Source organism: Pristiophorus japonicus, chromosome 5 (assembly GCF_044704955.1).
Source record: "Pristiophorus japonicus isolate sPriJap1 chromosome 5, sPriJap1.hap1, whole genome shotgun sequence".
Taxonomy (NCBI): domain Eukaryota; kingdom Metazoa; phylum Chordata; class Chondrichthyes; family Pristiophoridae; genus Pristiophorus; species Pristiophorus japonicus.
The window spans coordinates 122,052,405-122,075,344 of record NC_091981.1 but is presented as its reverse complement, the minus strand read 5'-3'; the positions used below and the strand labels follow the sequence as shown (position 1 = coordinate 122,075,344).

At 44.6% G+C, this 22,940-nt stretch overlaps 1 protein-coding gene across 15 annotated transcripts in view; it reads right to left on the bottom strand.

The window, feature by feature from the left end:
- Positions 1–22,940, bottom strand: part of LOC139264436 (zinc finger protein 385D-like) — a 1,282,821-nt gene that overhangs the window by 907,833 nt on the left and 352,048 nt on the right. For all 15 annotated transcript variants that reach the window (XM_070880896.1, XM_070880908.1, XM_070880897.1 and 12 more), the window contains one exon: positions 11,426–11,524. In XM_070880896.1, coding sequence (XP_070736997.1) covers positions 11,426–11,524 — 99 coding nt within the window. The remainder of the gene's footprint in view (positions 1–11,425; positions 11,525–22,940) is intronic.

Genomic DNA, 22,940 nt, shown 5'->3' with positions numbered 1-22,940 from the left:
CAAAAACATTTTGCCTAGAAATGGGCCCGCAATGTCATGTGGATCCTCGACCACGGTTTGGAGGGCCATGACCACAAACTTAGCGGTACCTCTCTGGGTGCATTGCTCAGTTGAGAGCAAGTGTTGCATTGGCGCACGCATGACTCGAAGTCGATGCTGGGTCACCACACATGAGACCTGGCTATAGCTTTCATTATTACTTTCCCTGGGTGGGTACTGTGTAGGTCGTGTATGAACGTTTCCCTGCCTTTCTTGGGCAAGACCAAGCGATTACCCGACAAAAGACACTCTGCCTGTATGGACATTTCTTCTTTGCGCCACTGGAATGGCTTGATCTCTTCATGCATCTCCGCTGGAACACTGGACCAGCTCCCATGGAAGACACAGTTTTTTACAAGGGACAGTAAAGTATCCTGGCTGGTCCAAATCCTGATTTGGCGGGCCGTAACGGGTGACTTTTCATTTTCGAATGCATCCATCACCAAGAGCAAGTCTGCAGGCTGTGCCATTTCCACCCTGGTGGTGGGCACTGGTAGCCGACTGAGAGCATCAGCGCAGTTCTCTGTGCTTAGTCTGTGGTGGATTACATAGTTGTATGCAGACAGCGTGAGTGCCCATCTTTGGATGCGGGCAGAGGCATTGCTGTTAATCCCTTTGCTCTCTGAAAATAGTGATATGAGCGGCTTATGGTCAGTTTCTAGCTCAAACTTGAGACCAAACAAATATTGGTGCATTTTTTTCACCCCATAAATGCATGCCAGAGCTTCTTTTTCAATGATGCTGTAGGCCCTTTCACCCTTAGTCAAACTCCTGGATGCATCGGCAATGTTCCCGATTTGTTAGCTTGTTATAACACACACCCGACCCCGTATGACGATGCATCGCAAGTTGGCACTAATCATTTACATTTGTTATACAGAACAAGCAGTTTGTTGGAACATAACAGATTCTGGCTTTCTCAAAAGCAGTCTCTTGTGATCTCCCCCATACCCAGTCATCTCCCTTGCATGGTAGCACATGTAGGGGTTCTAGCAAGGTGCTTAACCCGGGTAGGAAATTACCGAAATAGTTGAGGAGTCCCAGGAACGACCGCAACTCCGTCACGTTCTGTGGTCTCGGCATGTTCTTGATGGCCTCTGTCTTGGCGTCGGTGGGTCTGATGCCGTCTGCCGCGATTCTTCTCTCTAAAAACTCGACCTCTGGCACCAGGAAAACACACTTCGAGCATTTCAACCTGAGTCCAAGGTGATCTAGCCGACTTAGCACCTCTTCTAGGTTCTGCAAGTGTTCAATGGTGTCCCGACCTGTGACCTGTATGTCGTCCTGGAAAACCACGGTGCGTTGAACCGACTTTAGCAGGCTCTCCATGTTCCTTTGGAAAATTGCCGCAGCCGATCGAATCCCAAACGGGCATCTATTGTAGATGAACAGACCTTTGTGTGTGTTGATGCAGGTGATTCCTTTCCAAGATTCCTCCAGCTCCTGCATCCTGTAGGCCGGGGTCAGGTCTAACTTGGTGAACGTCTTTCCTCCAGCCAGGGTCGCAAATAGGTCTGCCTTGGGTAGTGGGTACTGGTCCTATAGCGAAAAACGGTTAATCATTACTTTATAGTCCCCACAAATTCTGACCATGCCGCCTTTGAGAACCGGAACAATTGGACTGGCCCACTCATTGAACTCCACCGGCGCAATGATGCTTTCTCGCTGCAGCCTGTCCAGCTCAATTTCCACTTTCTCTTGCATCATATATGGCACCGCCCGTGCCTTGTGGCGGATGGGTCATGTACCAGGAAACAAGTGGACCTGCACCTTCGCCCCCGAGAAACTTCCAATGCCTGGCTCAAACAATGACGGGAACTTGCTCAGAATCTGGGCACATGAGGTGTCGTTGACGGACGCGAGTGCTCGGATGTTGTCCCAGTTCCAACGGATTTTTCCCAGCCAGCTTCTGCCGAACAGTGTGGGACCATCTCCTGGTATAATCCATAGTGGGAGTTCGTGCATTGCTCCATCATAGGAGACTTTTACTTTTGCACTGCCAAAATCAGGGATCAGCTCTTTGGTGTAAGTTCTTAGCTTGGTGTGAATGGGGCTAAGCTTGGACCTGTGTGCCTTGTTGCACCACAGCCTGTCAAAGGCCTTTATGCTCATGATAGACTGACTCGCACCCATGTCCAGTTCCATGGAGACTGGAATTCCGTTGAGTTCAACTTTTAACATGATCGGTGGACATTTTGTGGTGAAGGTGTGTACCCCGTACACTTCTGCCTCCTCGGTTCGGGTCTCTAGTTCAGCCTGATCCACCATGGATTGATCTTCCTCTGCAACGTGATGGTTTGCAGGGTTTGCAGCTCGTCTGCACGTTCGCTGGAGGTGTCCCATTGTTCCACAGCCTTTGCATGCATAGTGTTTGAAGCGGCATTGATGGGCTCGATGATCACCTCCACAGCGCCAACAAGGCGTTAACTGCCTCGCATTAACAATTGATGGCAGACTCTGAGTCATCTGAGGTCTTGCAGTTGCCAGCGTGTACATTCTGCCATATGCATTCCTGCCTGAAAACGACTTAGCCGAAACCTCTTTATGCTGCGAAATGTGTTTGGTGTTATCGCTGTTGGACATAAATGCCTGGGCTATCGTTATGGTTTTGCTCAGATGCGGTGTTTCAACAGTCAATAGTTTGCGGAGGAAAACCTCATGGCCAATGCCAAGCACAAAAAAGTCTCTTAGCATTTGCTCAAGGAATCCATTGAATTCGCAATGTCCTGCAAGGTGCCTTAATTCGGCGACGTAGCTCACCACTTCCTGGCCTTTGACACGTATAGTATCGATACCTTGCCATCAAAATGCTTTCCTTTGGATTTAGTTGCTCCCGAACCAGCGTATACGGTTCTTCATTGGATTTGGTTGTTGGTTTCACCGGAGCTAGAAGATTCTTCATGAGGCCAAAGGTTGTTGTCCCACAGACGGTAAGGAGGATTGCCCTTTGTTTGACAGCATTCTCATCCCCTTCCAGCTCGTTGGCCATGAAGTATTGGTCGAGTCGCTCCAAAAAGGTCTCCCAATCATCCCCTCAGAATTTCTCCAGGATACCAACAGTTCTTTGCATTTTCGCATGGTTGTTCGTTATCTCGTCGACAATTGTTATGCTCAAAATAAAGTAATGCAACTGAGTACTGTAGACAGTGAGTAAGTGCGGCCTTAGCTCCTTTATTTAAACTCCAAAGTGCTGGTACAGCCTGGGGGGCCTGCTTATATACAGTGCTCCAAAGGGATGCTGGGATCCCTTGGGACTCCAACAGGTAGGCCTTCTGGTGGCAGTATGATACAGGTTGCCTAGGGTTACATACATAACAATTAGTACCCTATTTTTGTTACATGCCTTTGAAATTTGCCGACAAATTTTCTCATCTATCTCCTTCTCACTGCTTGGAGCTCGATAAAAAGACTCCCAACAATGTAGCAGCTCTCTCTCTGTTCAACCCAAATAGATTCAGTCCTAGAACCACCTCATAAATATTTTCTATTGAGAACTGTAACATTATTCTTAATCAACAGATTTTGTATAATCTTGTGCTCTGAGAAAGACAAGAGCAATGTTTTAATATATTGATTTTGATTTTGGGCTTGTCTTTTGTTTTTATTGTTAATGTAAAGACTTCCACTACAGCTCAGTAAGTTTATAAGTGGGGAATTTAACTGGGAGCAAGTTTCCAGTAGGTGGGGGTTGGGCCATGTGTCAACCCTTCTCCCCCTGCCCCCCACCCCATTAACCGCTCCCCCCCACCCCCAATGACTTTAATTTGAGGCCTGGGCTATTTTAACTCAGTAACTGAGTCACAACTACTAGCAAGGTCCGAGGTTCAATCACTAATGTCCCGAGTTAGCTAATATCAGTTGGCAGTAAGAGCACTACAATTGGTCTGAGAGTGCTTGGGTTAGGAATTAAATAATTAGCTAGGGTTCCAGCTTATGATCAGATCTAGTGCCCCCTTTGAAAGTGTGCATGTGTGTACCTTGAGTAAGGACAGGATTTGTGTCAGCTGTGATGTACCTGCATAGTTGAAGCTCTGATGCCCCTGCACCGTTGAATTGCTTGTCTACACTCACTGTATCGGCTCATGCAGGAATAATGATCACTTGGATGCCAGAAGGTGCCTGTTACCCATGAACCGTAGTTCGGGGGTGAGGGGGAAATAGGAATTGGTGAGAAAATAAAAATTTGACAATACAATGCAGATTGAGTGTTTTTATTCTGTTTTTACTATTGATGGTTTTAATTGAGGATGTTTAAGTAAAAATTAGTTTCTATCAGCCACAATTTTGAAGTTCTGTAGCATCCACCTGAACTGAGTGTATTCCAAGCTTGTAATGTTTACTTCTGATGCAGACTATGGATCTCATTCCTGCAGGATCAGTACTTCCCGTGCTTCCTTTGGTCAGAGCGTTAATTCATTGGAGATCTAATGCCCCATCTGTTAAGATCTTCTCATTTGTAGCAGCTAAAATTAGGAAGAATCAGGCAGCAGTTTATTCGGATTCAAAGCCGCACTGATTTACATCACTGCAATGCCTCAAGTAATCAGTTTGGATTATTTGGATTTTTATGCTGCTTGCACAGATTTACAGATGGCTGCTTTATCTAGTCTCATTCTTGAGGGACAGCTGTTAGACATTTAGCTAATATAATCTAGCCAGAGGAGGACTCCAGTTCGGTCTATGCATACAACATTAGACACATTCACCACAGTTATTAACTAAGCAGGTCCCATTACATTACACAACCATATATCATGTGACAGCAGAATATCAGGAGGCAGATTAATTAAAGTCCTGGTAACAAATCAAATCATGAGTTATTATTGCAGAAATAGCACCATTTTCTCCAGTGTATTTTACAGATCAGTTACTGGGGGAGAAATTCAACCTCATTTGGCGATTTTTGGGTGAAAAATTAAGATTGAAGGGACAAATTTCAGCCATCAATCTCTCGCACCCGATCTCCCCCAAATTGGATGTTGGTGAATTCTAAGTGTGCAGGGCATCTGCTTGAAACAGGGTTTAGGACACGATGTAAGATTAGTGAGCAAGTGGGCAAAGCACATAACACACATGCTCCGTCCAATTGTTCTGAGTCTTCAACCTGAACAGCGGTCCTTAAAGGAAAAGCTGATGGCTGCCCAATGAAAAGTAGGTAAACTTTTTAATAGTTTCATGTCTGTGGAGTCAGGAGCAGTAGGATTGGTGCCGGCTTGGACCAGCCTGCCACCGCAGCTCATGGTTTCATTCAAACGAGGCCCAATACTGAAACTCACCGTCAACTTCGGCGCGTGTCCAAATCACACCACCCGTTTTGTGCTAGAAACCAGCACAAGTTGAATATCTCTTTTGGCCATCAGTGCGCACACTTGCACGGAAAATGTGTTAAAATGTTTTTCAATAAAAATCATACTGCACTTTCTATATCCGAAAACCTCAATGTGCCTGTCCTACATTAATCATTATTTTTCAGTCGTACAGCTGTTTATGGTTTGCAACTCATTTCAATCTGGAACCCTCCATCTCTGCCACAACCTGGATTATTAGAAAGCAGTTTATATGAATAACAATCAAGATTACTATAGTCCTGCCTGTGGGAAACAGATTTTATTTGATCTGCGGTATTTCTTTTCAATAACTCGTTCAGCCCATTTTCCTTCTTCTGCTGGCTGTTCACCACCATGGCTAAGAGGGTAGGCCAGTCAGAGCAGGGAATTAGGGCTGCAGTTTTCTCCACAATTACCATCAGTACCACTATGTAACTGTCAGCAGGAGATACATTGAGTGGGGGACTGGGATACTGAGAAATGGAAAACCTCACTATTGCGTAGCAAGCTATCCATAGACACCTACTTGCCCAAAAGACTGGAGTAGCAGTATTGAGCTGTCAGACACATGAAAAGTTGCAAAATTTGGCTGAGAATTTTGTAGCTAGCAATCAGATCTATTGGGTGATGGCACTGTGGTCCTGGCAATGAAGCCACATGTTCTGAGAATGGTCTGGCTTGATATTAGACACTGCTCTCGTATGCAAGTTTAAAACATCGCTGACACACAATGCAAACTCTGTTGTCAGCTCAAAACTGACTTGTTATACTAGCTTCAGGTTTCTAATGAACCTGCTGCATTTCTCTTCTGCATTGCTCAGGCCCCTACATAGTGTGATCATTCTCCCTGGACCTGGGCTCTCTGGCATCAACTGCTTCACCATTGGAACAACAGCAGCTCCCAGCAATCCAAACACAGATAAGCAGACTGTCAGAGAGTAAGGGGCTTAGCAGCTTTGAAAGTGGCTAAATCCCCAAGCCTGGATGAAATGTATCCCAGGCTGTTAAGAGAAGCAAAAGAGGAAATAGCAGAGGCTCTGACCATCATTTTCCAGTCCTCTCTGGCTACAGGTGCAGTGCCAGAGGACTGCAGGACTGTGAATGTTATACCTTTGTTTAAAAAGGGAGAAAGGGATAGACTAATTACAGGCCAGTCAGCCTAACCTCAGTGGTGGGAAAGTTATTGGAAAAAATCCTGAGGGACAGGATAAATCTTCATTTGGAAAGTCATGGATTAATCAAGGACCGTCAGCGTGGATTTGTTAAGGGAAGTTGGTGTCTGACTAACTTGATTGAATTTTTCAAGGAGATAACCAGGAGGGTCAATGAGGGCAGTGCGTATGATGTATATATGGATTTTAGCAAAGCTTTAGACAAGGTCCCAAATGGAAAACTGGTCACAAAAGTAAAAGCCCATGGCACCCAGGGCAAAGTGACAAGTTGGATCCAAAATTGGCTCAGAGGCAGTAAGCAAAGGATAATGTTGATGGGGGGTTTGTGACTGGATGGCTGTATCCAGTGGGGTTTCGCAGGGCCCAGTGCTTTTTTTAGAAAAATCAATGGGTATGATTAAGAAGTTTGCAGATGACACTAAAATCGGCTGTGTGGTTGATAATGAAGAAGAAAGCTGCAGGCTGCAGGAAGATATCAATGTACTGGTCAGGTGGGCAGAACAGTGGCAAATGGAATTCACTAAGGATAAGTGTGAGGTCATGCATTTGGGGAGGTCTAACAAGACAAGGGAATGCACATTAAATGGTATGACACTGAAAAGTGTAGAGGAACAAAGGGACCTTGGAGTGCAGGTCCACAGATCCCTGAAGGTAGCAGGCCAGTTAGATAAGGTGGTTAAGAAGGCATATAGAATACTTGCCTTTACTAGATGAGGCATGGAATACAAGAGCAAGGAGGTTATGCTTAAACTGCATAAAACACTAGTTAGGGCCACAGCTGGAGCACTGTGTGCAGTTCTGGTCACCACATTACAGGAAAGATGTGATTGCACTGGAAAGGGTGCTGAGATTTACAAGAATGTTGCCTGGACTAGAGCATTTTGACTATGAGGAAAGAATGGAGATGCTGGGTCTATTTTCTTTGGAACAGAGGAGACTGAGGGGAGATCTGATTGAGGTGTATAAAATTATGAGGGCCCTGGATAGAGTGGGTAGGACGGACCTGTTTCTCTCTACAGAGGGGTCAACAACCAGGGGGCATAGATTTAAAGTAATTGGGGAGAGATATAGAGAAGATATGAGGTGAAATATCTTTACCCAGAGGGTGGTGGGGGTCACTGCCTGAAAGGGTGGTAGAGGCAGAAAGCCATAACCAACAGGGCTATGGACCAAGTGCTGGAAAGTGGGATTAGGCTAGATAGTCTTGCTCGGCCGACGCGGACATGATGGGCTGAAATGGCCTCCTTCCGTGCTGTAAATTTCTATGATTCTATAAGTTCTGGTACTGAGTGAACCTTCCCTCCTAAACCCTGACCCCCACACCCTTCCCATATCCCAAGCAAGGCAAAGGTAATTGTCTCAGTTTAGGGGTTAGCATTGTATTTCATACCTAATATTAACATTGAGGGAGCAGTTGTTTTCCTTTTCCCCTAAATTAGTGTTTATTGCCGCATCCACCATTTGAATAAATGCAACATAGTCAAAATGAAGTAATTAAGTTCAAGTGACAGGCTATCCTGGGACTTAAATTCAACAACCTTCTGATTCCATTCAACTGCTTTTGTTAGGAAAATTGTAGGATCCAAGTAAATGTCAATCGGCCTCTGGGGTTGACTGTACACAGAGGAATTTGATCAGAGTCACATACAGCTGCCTCCTAACTTCAAGGTTGGCCTCCTGACGCGACTTCAGGGTATGACAGCCGAGTGGAATGACAATATCATGTTTACTTCACAAGTTTCTGTTTCTCAGGATCAAATTCCTGCCGAGACTGCAGTGCTTTAACAACTATCACACATATAACAAATTTGTGAGAGTTCCCAGCTATCTTATCAATAAGAAAAAAAAGAACATTGGTATTCAGCAGATGTTATCTCGAGTACATTGGCCCTGAATTTGTGGCCCCTACGGGCAGTTACGAGGTGCGCACATGCCCGTAGGGTCCCCCGCATGTTACGGGTTTGGCATGCACTGCGCATGCGCCTAAACCCGGTAATTTGCGATCTGTCAAGTATCCTCTTGACAGATCGCATGTATCCAGAAGTAAAAGGCCTCCGCAGGCAGAGTTGGGCTATTTAACCAACTTCTGCCCAGCGAATGCCCTTGAAATTCTTATGACTGAAATTCTTATCAGCGGAAGACATTTAAAGGACAGAAAAATATTATTTTTTCAATAATTTAACCATGTAAACACCTGAGTAATAAGATAAGTTTATTTTTAAATCCTTTAAAATATGTACATTTAGTTTTCAAAAAATAAAATTTTTGTTTTAAATAATTAATTAAATTCCATTTTGATTAAGTTTAATGATGTGATCAATTTTTTATTTTATTTTGAGTGTTTGTGTATTTTGGGGGGGTATTCCCATTCATACTTATGATGATTCTGTAGATACGGAACTCACCACACATGACTGGGAATAGCCCTACTTTACTTGATTAGGCTGACCCACCTGATCCCAGGGACACTTGCGAAGCACCTACATCCCTGAGATATGTGGGCCTCTACGCAGGCCTTCTCCTAGAGGCCCAGGACCGCAAGTCTCCGAACCTCCTGGACTACAAGGTAAGTTCGTAGAAATTTTTCAGGTCGGAGGCATCCGTCCGCAGGAACCCTCCGGCCGCAATTTCTGGGACATTATTCTATACAGCAAAATAACCATTCCCACTCCACTCTGAAGAATGCTGGATAATTTCAATAAATCCTTGTTAATGGGACTCCTATTGCTTGCTTAATTGAAGCAAATAGATAACAAAATTATATTTTTCTTATCATGTGGTGCTTCCCTTCAACTGTGATTTCTGGATTCCTACCATCTAAACTATTAAGATGTTCAGATCTAATGACTGGTTTACCGCACTGGCAATCCTAAGCTGTTTCAGCCAAACAAAAATGCTTTCTTTCACGAAGCAAGAGGGTTTTGATTCCCTGAAAACTCTTGAAACACTTAATAATTGTACATTCACAATCAATATACACCTTCTTGCTACAATCCTTAAGAAGTAGCAAAGTACTCATCCTCATGTGAAGATGGGCCGGGTAAGCTTATTAAGATTTGAGCTCCTCTACTGACTACAATGAGGCTTCTTCCTGGGCAGGGATGAATGCTTAAGAAATAGGAACAGGAGTAGGACGTAAGGTTCATCAAGCCTTCTTCGCCATTCAATAAGATCGTGGCTTCGATATCAACTCCACTTTCCTGCCCTATCCCACTTTCAATAAGATTTTGTTATAAAATGGATCTACTGCAGCTTTTAAAAAATACTCCAAGTTTTATAGGTCCCTATATTTATCTTTGCTGCAAACGGCTCCCAACTCAATCACTAATAGTTTACCGAAATGTAACCTCAGATTTAATGTAGCTTCAATTCCTCAGATACCCAATGAACATGAAACTTAAAACTAATCCTTTATCTTGTCTCAGAATATGAAAGTGTCAGATGTGTCAAGCAGCATTACATTTCCCTTCAGAATCAAATGCTATACCATACACTGGCAATACTTTTCACATTTGCAGTTGATATGGAGTCCAATATTGATCTTGTAACATAGCTGGTGTCCTGGTTGAAATGAAATGATTTTAAACTCAACAGCACATCTCAAACTAGCTTACAAACCATTCTCACTATATTAGAGCATTCTGGCTCACTTAACACGATTGCTTTCAATCGGGCCAGTTACAAAGTACTGGTGACTTGTGCGTGAAGGGATGGCCGCAGGCAGTTAATGTGCCCCTAAACTTTGCTATCGTATCTAAGTGGCCACTAAACCATACAAAAGATTGTCCTGAGCTGCTGACTTACAAATGTATTATTCTCCCTATGGAATGACACCTTATCTAGCCTGAGCAATTTCTCCTGAAAATTTGGGTTGAGATCATGAGCTCATTGTTTGGCAAAACAGGTTCAAGGATCTACATCCAACTAAGAAAGTATCCAACATTTAGGGGGCTAAATTGGGACATGTAGTACCTGTTTTTTAGGTGCTACGCAGCTACATAAGGATCAAAAATGGGGTCAAAGATGTTTGCGCATACTTCTGAGGGGAAGTGCGCAGGTAAAGAACAAACAAGAGGTGGCCCTAACCCAGATCTGAAACATTAGTCATAAGATGCCTAAGGTCAACTTCTGGTCATTGCTGCAACTTTGGTTTGCCCTGAGGCGGCCAGCACTAGCGCTGATTGCCTTCGGGAAAACCAATTCTAAACACCATGTGATAAGTACTTACTGTGATCACTGCCACTCCCGGTCTTAGTATCTCCGACCTCCCCTTAGCCCCGCCAACAGCGCTCATTACTGACCTGCTGACATCACCCCAACATTTTTCCTGAGGCTTGTGATCATCCTACCTGATTCCCCACCGAACCCTGATCTCGGACTCCAAGACCACCTATTCCTCCTCCAGATCCCCACGATCTAACCCAATCACTTACCTAGAAATTGGAGCACTAGCTTGTGCGGGCTTCTACCGTAGCACTATCTACATTATGGGCGCTCCCAAATTTATCCCCCGCAGTATCTGAGAGTAGATTTGATCCAGTGCATTTTGTTAACTGGGATGAGACTAGAGTAACTCAGCTCATATTTAACTTTAGAATCATTCAAACATTCCAAATTACTACTTCAACATACTTCAGATTTTACATTTGATTCTGAATTAATCAGTATCTATCACAAACATTGCTTAAAAATAAAGAAAGCTGAGCTTGAATTCTATTCTCAACTGAAACTGCATTCAGGCTTCCTGGAGGTGAGGAATTCCATTAAAAGGAGGCACAGACACTGTTGTATACATGGTTATTAGTATTCATATCACACAAAACAATGAAGATTTTCTGTTCACAGTTAACACACAACATGAGAGAGCAGGAAAATTCTTGAAATTACCTTTATTGTAATTCCCCAGATCTACGGTAGGTGAGAGAGCAGCTAATGTGCACGCTGTCCAAAGTGCAGGTCTTGGGAACTTCATATCGTCACCACCAACTAAAGAGGATTTTCAGGGGTCACATACAAAAAAAACTCAGTATTAAAATCCCGCACTTCAGCATTAGTTTATAGAAAATGATCAGAGTGCTTTATCGGTACATTTTTAAAGGTGTATTTCTATGTAAGAAAGAAAGATTTGTATTTATATAGCACCTTTCACGACCTCAGGATGCCTCAAAGCGCTTTACAGCCAATGAAGTACTTTTGAAGTGCAGTCACTGTTGTAACGTAGGGAATGCGACAGCCAATTTGCACACAGCAAAGTCCCACAAACAGCAATAAGACAATGGGGCGGGATTTTGCTGTAGAAATAACAATGAGGCTACAAGTGCTCACCATTATTAAAGTATAAACTGGACAGCACCTTCCGCAAATACACATGCACAGTTAAAAGCAGAAATCTGAAAATTGCAGTCCGAGTTTCCCTGTTCCTCCAGAAGCTTTGCTTTAATGGTATCTCGCTGAGAGATTCGGCATTGAAACATATGGGATGGCATGAAGTTGCTGTATTTGTGTGATAGATACCCACTAAACTCACCAGAAAAAGTATAATTTTAATGGCGTGATAAATCTTGATTACTGCCAAAGTACTTTTGAAGTGTAGTCACTGTTGTAATGTAGGGAACGTGGCAGCCAGTTAATGCATAGCGAGCTTCCACAAACAACAATGTGATAATGCCCAGATAATCTGCTTTTTTGTGATGTTGGTTAAGGGATAAATACTGATGAGGCCACCGAGGATAGCTTCCCGATTCTTCTTCAAAATAGAGCCGTGGAATATTTTACATCCACCTGAGAGGGTGGACAGCATCTCGGTTTAACATCTCAACTGAAAGATGTCACCTTTGACAGTGCTCCCTCAGTACTGCACAAGAAGTGTCAGCTTAAATTTTTGTGCTCTAGGGGCCGAAATTGTCCAGCACCCAAAACGAAGTGCACCTACCGATTTCGATGTGTTCTGGCCACCTCAATGCATGGGATGGCCTAACCGTCGAAATTTAGCACTTCAGGGACTTTTTTTGGAGCGGGACCTCATCATGGGAGCGGAAGTGGGGGTGGGGCAGAGTGGCCGTCACTAGCGGGACGGAAGTGGGGGCGGGGCGGAGTAGTCGACACAGTCCGGCATCAGCGCCGCACTGATGATGTCATCACGCTAGCGTGTCACAACGTCTCTCACCTTAAAGGGGAGGGTCGCTGCAAACTCTGCAGGCACTTTAGTGGCAAATACTGGGCTACCAAGGAGGGTTTCGACCGGGCCAGCGGCCTGGCACCCAAAAGGGTGTGCTAGGCTGCTTGTTGGTGGCCCGGCCGAACCCACGATCATAATTGTCGGCTCGACTTGGCAGTCAGTCGACAAAAAAAAATAACATGGCAGACACAGCAGTGTGCCCTCCCCTTTAAGGTGAGAGTGCTACCAACTGAGCCATGGCTGATACTTTGTATTGTTATACTTGCAGCCTGATCTGCAGACTAGTTTACAGCTGCAGGTTATTTGCAAAGTATATAAAATTGACATTTCCAATGGCTCAAATGTCAGTCGTATCAGCATTCAAGATATTGTTGCCAACATAACTAATCCTGTGGTTTAGTGGAATGTGGAGAACGCTTAAACAAGCTATTCCACATTTACCACAACATACGAATGTTATGTTTTATTTTGTAGTTGTAGTAAACAATGTAACTTCCTTACAACGTTCCCTACTTGACTCTTCATGACTGATGTTGTCATGGAGTATTCAGTCTTGAGCTGAACTTGAGTCATCCTCACTTTCCTCCACATACTAAAGAGGTAAGCTTCTTTAAACATTTACTGGAAAGCCCTCAGATTGTTATCACAATATTTCACGTGGCTTTCTTTTGCATTAAGTTGTGCTAGTAAAATTGTAAACATAGTGGAAAGATTTCCTCAGATCATTCCGGCAAAATGATAAACCTGTTGATTTAGAAAGCTTATATCACTTTGCTACAAACAGTGAACATGGGAAACTTTGCCTGTATGTTTACGTTTATAATGTTATCGCAAAAGGTTTAAATTAGCAAGACACAGCGCCACTAGTGGGTGCTTGTAAGCAGCTGATGAGGATCTCAAAATTGCATGCACTCTGCCATTATCTTCTGTCTATTGTATTCAGTGGATGGAACATTGTGGGCAAAGCACCTGTGGTTCTCTTATCAATTCCACCACATTTGTAAATGAGATGACCAGTGGTCATAGATTTACTGGAGCCGACATGTCCAATTACCACAATGTTGATGTGTATCTTTTCCTTGCCCATTTTTTAAGTTGGTGTGAACGCGTTGGCAATATGGCTGCAAAGCTCCCTTTTGGTTGCCGCGAGAGGCCCTGCCACTGGTGCTGTGCTTCACTACACTTACCCCATGGTTGTCAGAGAATATGAGAATATCCCCCCCCCCACCCCGACCCCCCGCGCCCCCACCTCAGTGTCCCTTAATCCTACTTGGTGTCCACTATTCTGCATTGTTTTGACTGGAGTTGTGTTGCAATGCTTAGTAACAAATCCTAACACACTTTAAAAGCATAATGGAAGGATTATGTAGGAGGGAAGTTTTAGAAGTTTTAGAAGTCTGCAAAGCATGCAACTACAAGGTGTTACTTCCATTAGTCTCTGAAAATGTTTCAGCATCTCCAACTATATATTTTGGCACTATGTGTTGGTTTCATTATTTAACGCACAAAGTTCATTAATATTTTAATGACTACACTAAGTAAATCGCAAAGCCATTGACAACAATTTCCCATGATCCAAAGCCACTTTATTAAATTCCATTGGGAGTTGTACTATATTTCAACGAGAAGCTTTTTTCATCGGTAATGATCTTCAACTCACAGACCCTGAATCTAGGGAAGACTGGCTTTATGTTGGACATTAGAATATTATTTCAAAATTGAAGAAAAAGTCATTTCTTGGAATTCTAGACCAGAGAATCGTCTATGTTTCCACAGTGCTATGTTTACTCGTGAAAAATAAGCATCAAATGAACCGACATACTTGCTACAGGGGACATGGCTGCATGATTACTGAAGAAGAGTCATCGACCTGAAACGTTAACTTTGTTTCTCTCTCCACCGATGCAGCCTGACCTGCTGAGTATTTCCAGCATTTTCTATTTTTATTCCACATGACTACTTATAGGGTTCCCTATTGGCCCCCACACCATTTCTGCTTCGAGCCAGGTGTTGTCAACGAATACGACAAAATCAACTGCATCAAAGTTCTGCTAACTGAAAAGAGCTACATGATGGTGCCACCTTTGTTGTGAGCCAGTTTCATTGCTGATGAAAACATCCTAAGTGGTATATTGTATATCAGCACTCTGAAAACCCCAAATAGAATGATGTGCCAACTTGGATGAATAGAATAAAACTCTATAGTTAGAAATAGTTGTTGGTGACATTATCATACAAAAGCTTTATATGCCGGAATTAAAATTCTCTCTTTTAGAAACAAAGAAAATAGGTGCAGGAGTAGGCCATTCGACTCTTCGAGCTTGCACCACCATTCAATATGATCATGGTTGATCATGCAACTTCAGTACCCCATTCCTGCTTTCTCTCCACACCCTTGATCCCTTTAGCTGTAAGGGCCACATCTAACTCCTCCTTGAATATATCGAATGAATTTGCCTCAACAACTTTCTGTGGTAGAGAATTCCACAGGTTCACAATTCTCTGAGTGAAGAGGTTTCTCCTCATCTCCACCCTAAGTGCTTACCCCTTATCCTTAGACTGTGACCCCTGGTTCTGGACTTCCCCAACATCGGGAACATTCTTCCTGCATCTAACTTGTCCAATCCTGTCAGAATTTTATATGCTTCTATGAGATCCACTCTCATTCTTCTAAATTCCAGTGAATATAAGCTAAGTCGATCCAGTCTTTCTTCATCTGTCAGTCCTGTCATCCCAAGTATCAGTCTGGTGAACCTTCGCTGCACTCCCTCAATCGCAAGAATGTCCTTCCTCAGATTAGGAGACCAAAACAGTTCACAATATTCCAGATGTGGCCTCACCAAGACCCTGTACAAATGCAGTAAGACCTCCCTGCTCCTATATTTAAATCCTCTCGCTATGAAGGCCAACATGCCATTTGCCTTTTTCACTGCCTGCTGTATCTGCATGCCAACTTTCAATGACTGATGTACCACGACACCCAGGACTTGTTGCACCTCCCCTTTTCCTAGTCTGTCTCCATTCAGATGATATTCTGCCTTCCTGTTTTTGCCACCAAAGTGGATAACCTCACATTTATCCACATTATACTGCATCTGCCATGCATTTGCCCATTCAACTAACCTGTCCAAGTCACCCTGCAACCTCTTAGCGTCCTCCTCACAGCTCACACTGCCACCCGGTTTAGTGTCATCTGCAAACTTGGAGATATTACATTCAATTCCTTCATCTAAATCATTAATGTATATTGTAAATAGCTGGGGTCCCAGCACTGAACCTTGCGGTACCCCACTAGTCACTGCCTGCCATTCTGAAAAGGACCCATTTATTCATACTCTTTGCTTCCTGTCTGCCAACCAGTTCTCTATCCACGTCAATACATTACCCCCAATACCACGTGCTTTAACTTTGCACACCAATCTCTTGTGTGGGACCTTGTCAAAATCTTTTTCAAAGTCCAAAAACACCACATCCACTGGTTCTCCCTTGTCCACTCTACTAGTTACATACTCAAAAAATTCTAGAAGATTTGTCAAGCATGATTTCCCTTTCATAAATCCATGCTGACTTGGACTGATGCTGTCACTGTTTTCCAAATGCGCTGCTATTACATCTTTAATAATTGATTCCAACATTTTCCCCACTACCGATGTCAGGCTAACCGGTCTATAATTCCCTGTTTTCTCTCTCCCTCCTTTTTTAAAAAGTGGGGTTACATTAACAACCCTCCAATCCATAGAAACTGATCCAGAGTCTATAGAATGTTGGAAAATGACCACCAATGCATCCACTATTTCTAGGGCCACTTCCTTAAGTACTCTGGAATGCAGACTATCAGGCCCTGGGGATTTATCGGCCTTTAATCCCATCAATTTCCCGAACACAATTTCCTGACTAATAAGGATTTCCTTCAGTTCCTCCTTCTCGCTAGACCCTCGGTCTCCGAGTACTTCCGGAAGGTTATTTGTGTCTTCCTTAGTGAAGACAGAACCAAAGTATTTGTTCAATTGGTCTGCCAATTCTTTGTTCCCCATTATAAATTCACCTGATTCTGACTGCAAGGGACCGACACTAATCTTTTTCTCTTCACATATCTATAGAAGCTTTTGCAGTCAGTTTTTATGTTCCCTGTAAGCTTACTCTCATACTCTATTTTCTCCTTCCTAAGTAAACCCTTTGTCCACCTCTGCTGAATTCTAAATTTCTCCCAGTCCTCAAGTTTGCTGCTTTTTCTGGCCAATTTATATGCCTCTTCCTTGGATTTAACACTATCCCTAATTTCCCTTGTTAGCCACGGTTGAGCCACCTTCCCTGTTTTATTTTTATGCCAGACAGGGATGTGCAATTGTTGAAGTTCATCCATGTGATCTTTAAATGTCTGCCATTGCCTATCCACCGTCAACCCTTTAAGTATCAGTCTATCCTAGCAAATTAACGTCTCATACCATTGAAGTTACCTTTCTTTAAGTTCAGGACCCTAGTCTCTGAATTAACTGTGTCACTCTCCATCTTAATGAAGAATTCTACCATATTATGGTCACTCTTCCCCAAGGGGCCTCGCACAACAAGATTGCTAATTAATCCTCTCTCATTACACAACACCCAGTCTGGGATGGCCAGCTCTTTAGTTGGTTCCTCGACATCTTAGTCTAGAAAACCATCCCTTATACACTCCAGGAAATCCTCCTCCAGCGTATTGCTACCAGTTTGATTAGCCCAATCTATATGTAGATGAAAGTCACCCCTGATAACTGCTGTACCCTTATTGCACGCATCCCTTATTTCCTGTTTGTGGTCATCCTCAACCTTTCTACTACTGTTTGGTGGTCTGTACACAACTCCCACTAGCGTTTTCTGCCCTTTGGTGTTCTGCAGTTCTACCCATACAAATTCCACATCATCCAAGCTAATATCCTTCCTTACTATTGTGTTAATCCCCTCTTTAACCAGCAACGCTACCCCATCTCCTTTTCCTTTCTGTCTATCCTTCTATTTTAATAGAGGTGATACCTCATTTAAAATAACTGTAGAGTAATTTAGATGTATGCACAGGGTAATTTCCCTCCATCCACCAGAGGACGGTTGGGATGAGACTTCTGACTGCTACTCTGACTACACGATCTGCACACGGCAGGCTGCGAACAGGAACTCCATCAGGGAGAGGGAGCCCACCACTGCTGGAGAGAGATACAGATAGTGCTGAAGTGGGACATTTGCTGCAGCCCCAGAAATGAGGAGGCCACTGAAGCGTTCTAAAGATGTGAGGATTACATTTTTTTTAAAGAAGGAATGAACTTGGCTTTTACTTCCTCAGCATTTCTGAAAGCACCACGGTAAATGAAGTATTTTATAAATGTAAGGGTCAATTTTAACTGCCTGCAGAGAATGGGCAGGTAGCACACAGGACCTCGGTTTAATGTCTCATCTGAAAGACAGCAGCTCTGACAGTGCAGTACTTCCTCAGTACTGTACCGAACGGTCAGCCTAGATTATGTGCTCTAGTCTCTGGACTGTGGTTTGAACCCACAACCGACTGACTCAGAGGCAAGAGTGCTACCACTGCATCAAGGCCTAAAAAAGGTAAGCTGCGGGTCAAGAGAGGGAGTGATGTCCTATACTGGGTTCTCTCTGAAAGGACATTCAGTAGACCTTCCACAGCTGTCCCATGGATGACTGCCACCCCTCTCCTGATGGTCCCTGGGGTTAGCAAAAATAACCACAGATTGCTGGCCCCACCCCAGCATTATTTGCATGTAGTGAGGTTGTGAAGAGGTGGTTGGTGGCCTTCCTTGCTAGGGCAGGGGAGGCTAATTTAGGTGGTGTTCCACTGTTATAACTCTATCTATACATCTAGCGATGGATGGCTAAATTGGTTGAGCACTAGATACGTTTGCGTGCACCCCTTGCACTTAAGGGAGCGAAGACAGGGAAACGACGAGGGTGAGGCAGAATATGGGTTTTACTGGGCACAAGAGCATCAAAAGTGAAGGTGACGGATGGTTGAGCAGGTCAATAGCTGCAGAAGTATTGTGGAGAACGGAGAGCCAAAGGCTAGACAGTTGGGAGTTTTAAGCATAGGCAGTCCCTTGTATCGAGGATGACTTGCTTCCACGCCAAAAAGGGATGAGTTCATAGGTGTTTCAATGAAGGACCTAATGTTCCGGATCCCGAACTACATAACGAAGAGTGGAAGATGCCTGTGCTTGGATTTTTTTTAAACATGTGGTGGCCGTTGCACACAAGCCCCCCACTGGCAAGGATTACCCAAGACTAACTGGAGTCCAGCTCTGCTGCACGGAACCAATGCGCACACATATCACAGTGTGGGCTGGCCCATGCTGCCCCTGGGCCCCGAACTCACGCCTCTCCTGGGCCCCGGTCACTTCCCTCTACGGACTCTTGCCGTTCCTTTGCCCTTCCTGCTGTGCCTGCCCGCACTGCAATCAGTGACATGGCTTTGTAGCCGTCGCCCTCCTGCAGCAGCACGCGCTGCTCCCTGCAGTGGTATGCCGTCTCACGCTGCTCCCAACAATGGCCCTGGCCAGCTGGTGGTCTTGCAGGCTGGGACCGCGCCGATTTCCGGGCCGGGCCGCCGCACAAACAAACACACACACACACACACACACAAACACAGAATTTTAAAGTGCAGTTGTTAGTGACTTGGGGTCAGTTTTTCCAGGGGAAGATGTAGGAGGAAGTGGTGTTCGAAGGTGAGAGGGGGATGTGGGTCGTAGCGGTTTCAAGGAAATGGATGGAGATGGCCACGCGCTTTGAGCTAGGCTGGTGGTGGAAAGTACAGCCGGGGTGGGGATGGCAGGCTTTAGTAAAGGGACTGGTGTCACCACACGCAAGGCAAGTTTTTGTCATGTCAGGATGTCAATGCAATCATCCACAATGGCTAGTGTTTGTTCGTAATTGAACAGGCATTCTGAGGGGCAATGTGAAGAGGACTGGCCATGTTGGTCCACTGGCAGAGTCCAAAGGGTTAGCAGTGGATGGGGTTAACGGGTTGGGAAGGAGATTGATGGGCTTAGGCCGCAGTGGGGAAATTTTTTTATTTTTTATTATTCATTCATAGGATTTGGGCATCGCTGGTAAGGCCAGCATTTATTGCCCATCCCTAATTGTACTTGAAAACTTGGTGGTGAGCCGCCTTCTTGAACCGCTGCTGTCCCTGGAGTGAAAGTACTTCCACAATGCTGTTACGGAGGGAGTTCCAGGATTTTGACACAGCATCGATGAAGGAACGGCGATATACTTCCAAGTCATGATAATGTGTAACTTAGAGGGGAACTTGGAGATGATGGTGTTCACATATACCTGCTGCCCTTGTCCATTTAGGTGGTACAGGTCACGGGTTTTGGAGCTGCTGCTGAAGAAGCCTTGGCGAGTAGCTGAGTGCATCTTGGACATGGTACACATTGCAGGTGATGGAGGGAGTGAATGTTGAAGGTGGTGGATGGAGTGCCAAACAAGCAAGCTGCTTTGTCCTGGATGGTGTCGAGCTTCTTGAATGTTGTTGGAGCTGCACTCATCCAGGCAAGTGGAGAGTGTTCCATCAAACTCCTGACTTGTATCTTGTAGATGGTTGTAGAATTTATCAATATCTCGCAAAGATTCCAGGTACCTTTCCCCTGCAGAGGAGAAGAATCCCTTTCTGGGCTTTTAAAATGAGTTTAAAGGGACAGACGAAGCCTGCAGGGGATAAAAGGGGATGCATTCATGGAGACCCCCCCAGTGTTTGGACTCATAGGAAAGGGAATTCAAAATGGACCTAAATTACAGAAGCTTGAGATCCCCTAAACATCTATGGGAAGGAGCATATCAATTTTAAGATTCTACAACATTTTGGCTGCGAAAAAGAGTCACCAAATACAGGATGTGGAGCCAACGTCTGAAGAAAATTCATGTATTAAGGATCCCAGACTGTCTGGAGGAACTATTCACCCCCTAAGAGATAATCGAATTACCCAATCAAGCACAATGGAAATCATGGTCAGAAAAACTGGACAATCCTAAAACAATGCAAAACCAGTGATAGCACATTCTCACACCCTAATCGAGTTACTGCTGACAAAGGAGACATTTGAAAATCAATGGACAGAACAGTTTAAACCGAGCCCAAGAGATTTGATGGGAGATAACGGAGCCTTTTTTGGGGGGATATATCTATCCCCCAGTTTTACAAGGAAAGGCTAGCAGAACACAAAAACTAGCAGAACACAGGAGAGAAGCAGAACACAAAGCTAGCAGAACACAGAATAGCAGAACTCAGAACAAAGCAGAACACAGACTCGAACATAGACAGACACAAGCAGCCGGAGTGAAGAAATGGAGTCGTGAAGGAACCTACAAGAAATCATCAAGGACCGACTGAGCACGAGGCCCACGAAATGGAAGGTTGTCAGCAACCAAATTGACAAACCCGGGCTACCACAACCAGCGAAACGACCAACCAAAACCAACTCAGCAAAAAACGAAGAATCAACATTTATTTCCACTCCACAATCTACTTCTGAACGGCCAACGGGTGAGAAATTACCTAAAAGGACTAACTAAAACCAAAGAAAGTGGGTACTTATCCCATACATCCGAAACGCAACTTACCGCATCAACGGACGCAACCCAACTGAAGACCACGCAGTCCGAAGTCCTCTCCTCCGTCCGGGGTACGGCTCGCCTCGAAGGCCAAGTGCAGCAAACCCCGAAACCATGATTCACCGGCAACTGTCTAAAGGGATTGGTGAGCGTAGCCCCTGAACCCTCAGAGCTATAACTTAGTTAGTTAGGGGAATTGGGAGGGGGGAGGCTGGGATAACTTGTGTAAATGTAGCTGCATTCTCCTCTTTACCCCATTTAGAGTTTAAGCTGTATTATTTTCCCCACAGGCTGTAATTTGACAATTTATTCAATGTGTTGTACCCTTCAGTGTGTATTGGTCTGTGTGTGTGTGCCTTTTACTTCTTTTTAAACACAATAAAGCCATACCAGCTTCCTACCTTGAAACCGATTGTCTGTCCAAGTCTGTCACAGTCCCTTCATAATTCCAGTGTCTAGAACCAAGGGTGTGGGAGCGATTCGGAACCGCTCATATAAGGTCAGAAGGGAAAGCTGACCCCCTGCAAACCACCCCTTACATGGTGGAAAGGCTTTGGGTAATCAGGAGGTGAGACACTCGCCACAGAATATCCAGACTCTGACCTGCTCTTGTTGCCACAATATTTATGTGGCTGGTCCAGTTAAGTTTCTGGTCATTGGTGATTCCCAGGACGTTGATGGTGGAAGATTCGGTGATGGTAATACCATTGAATGTCAAGGGGCGGTGGTTAGACTCTCGCTTGTTAGAGATGGTCATTGGTTGGGACTTGTGTGGCGCGAAAGTTACTTGCCACTTATCAACCCAAACCTGAACATCATCCAGGTCTTGCAGCATGTGGACATGGACTGCTTCATTATCTGAGGAGTTGCGAATGGTACTGAACACTGTTCAATCATCAGTGAACATCTCCACTTCTGACCTTATGATGGAGGGAAGGTCGTTGATGAAGCAGTTGAAGATGGTTGGACCTAAGACACTGCCCTGAGGAACTTCTGCAACAATGTCCTGGGGCTGTGATGATTGACTTTCAGCCATCACAACCACCTCCCTTTGTGCTAGGTATGACTCCAGCCAGTGGAGAGTTTTCCCCCTGATTCCCATTGACTTCATGTTTTACAGGGGCTCCTTGATGCCACACTCAGTCAAAGCTGCCTTGATTTCAAGGGCAGTCACTCTCACCTCACCTCTGGAATTCAACTCTTCTGTCCATGTTTGGACCAAGGCTGTAATGAAGTCTGAAGCTGAGTGGTACTGATGGAACCCAAACTGGGCATCAGTGAGCAGGTTGTTGGTGAGCAAGTGCCGCTTGATAGCACAGTCAACGATGTCTTCCATCACTTTGCTGATGATTGAGAGTAGACTGATGGGGCGGTAATTGGCCAGATTGGATTTGTCCTGCTTTTTGTGGACAGGACATACCTGGGCAGTTTTCCACATTGTCAGGTAGATGCCAGTGTTGCAGCTGTACTGGAACAGCTTGGCTAGAGGCGCGACTAGTTCTGGAACACAAGTCTTTAGCACGACAACCAGGATATTGTCGGGGCCCATAGTCTTTGCTGTATCCAGTGCGCTCAGCCATTTCTTGCTATCATATGGAGTGAATTGAATTGGCTGAAGACTGGCTT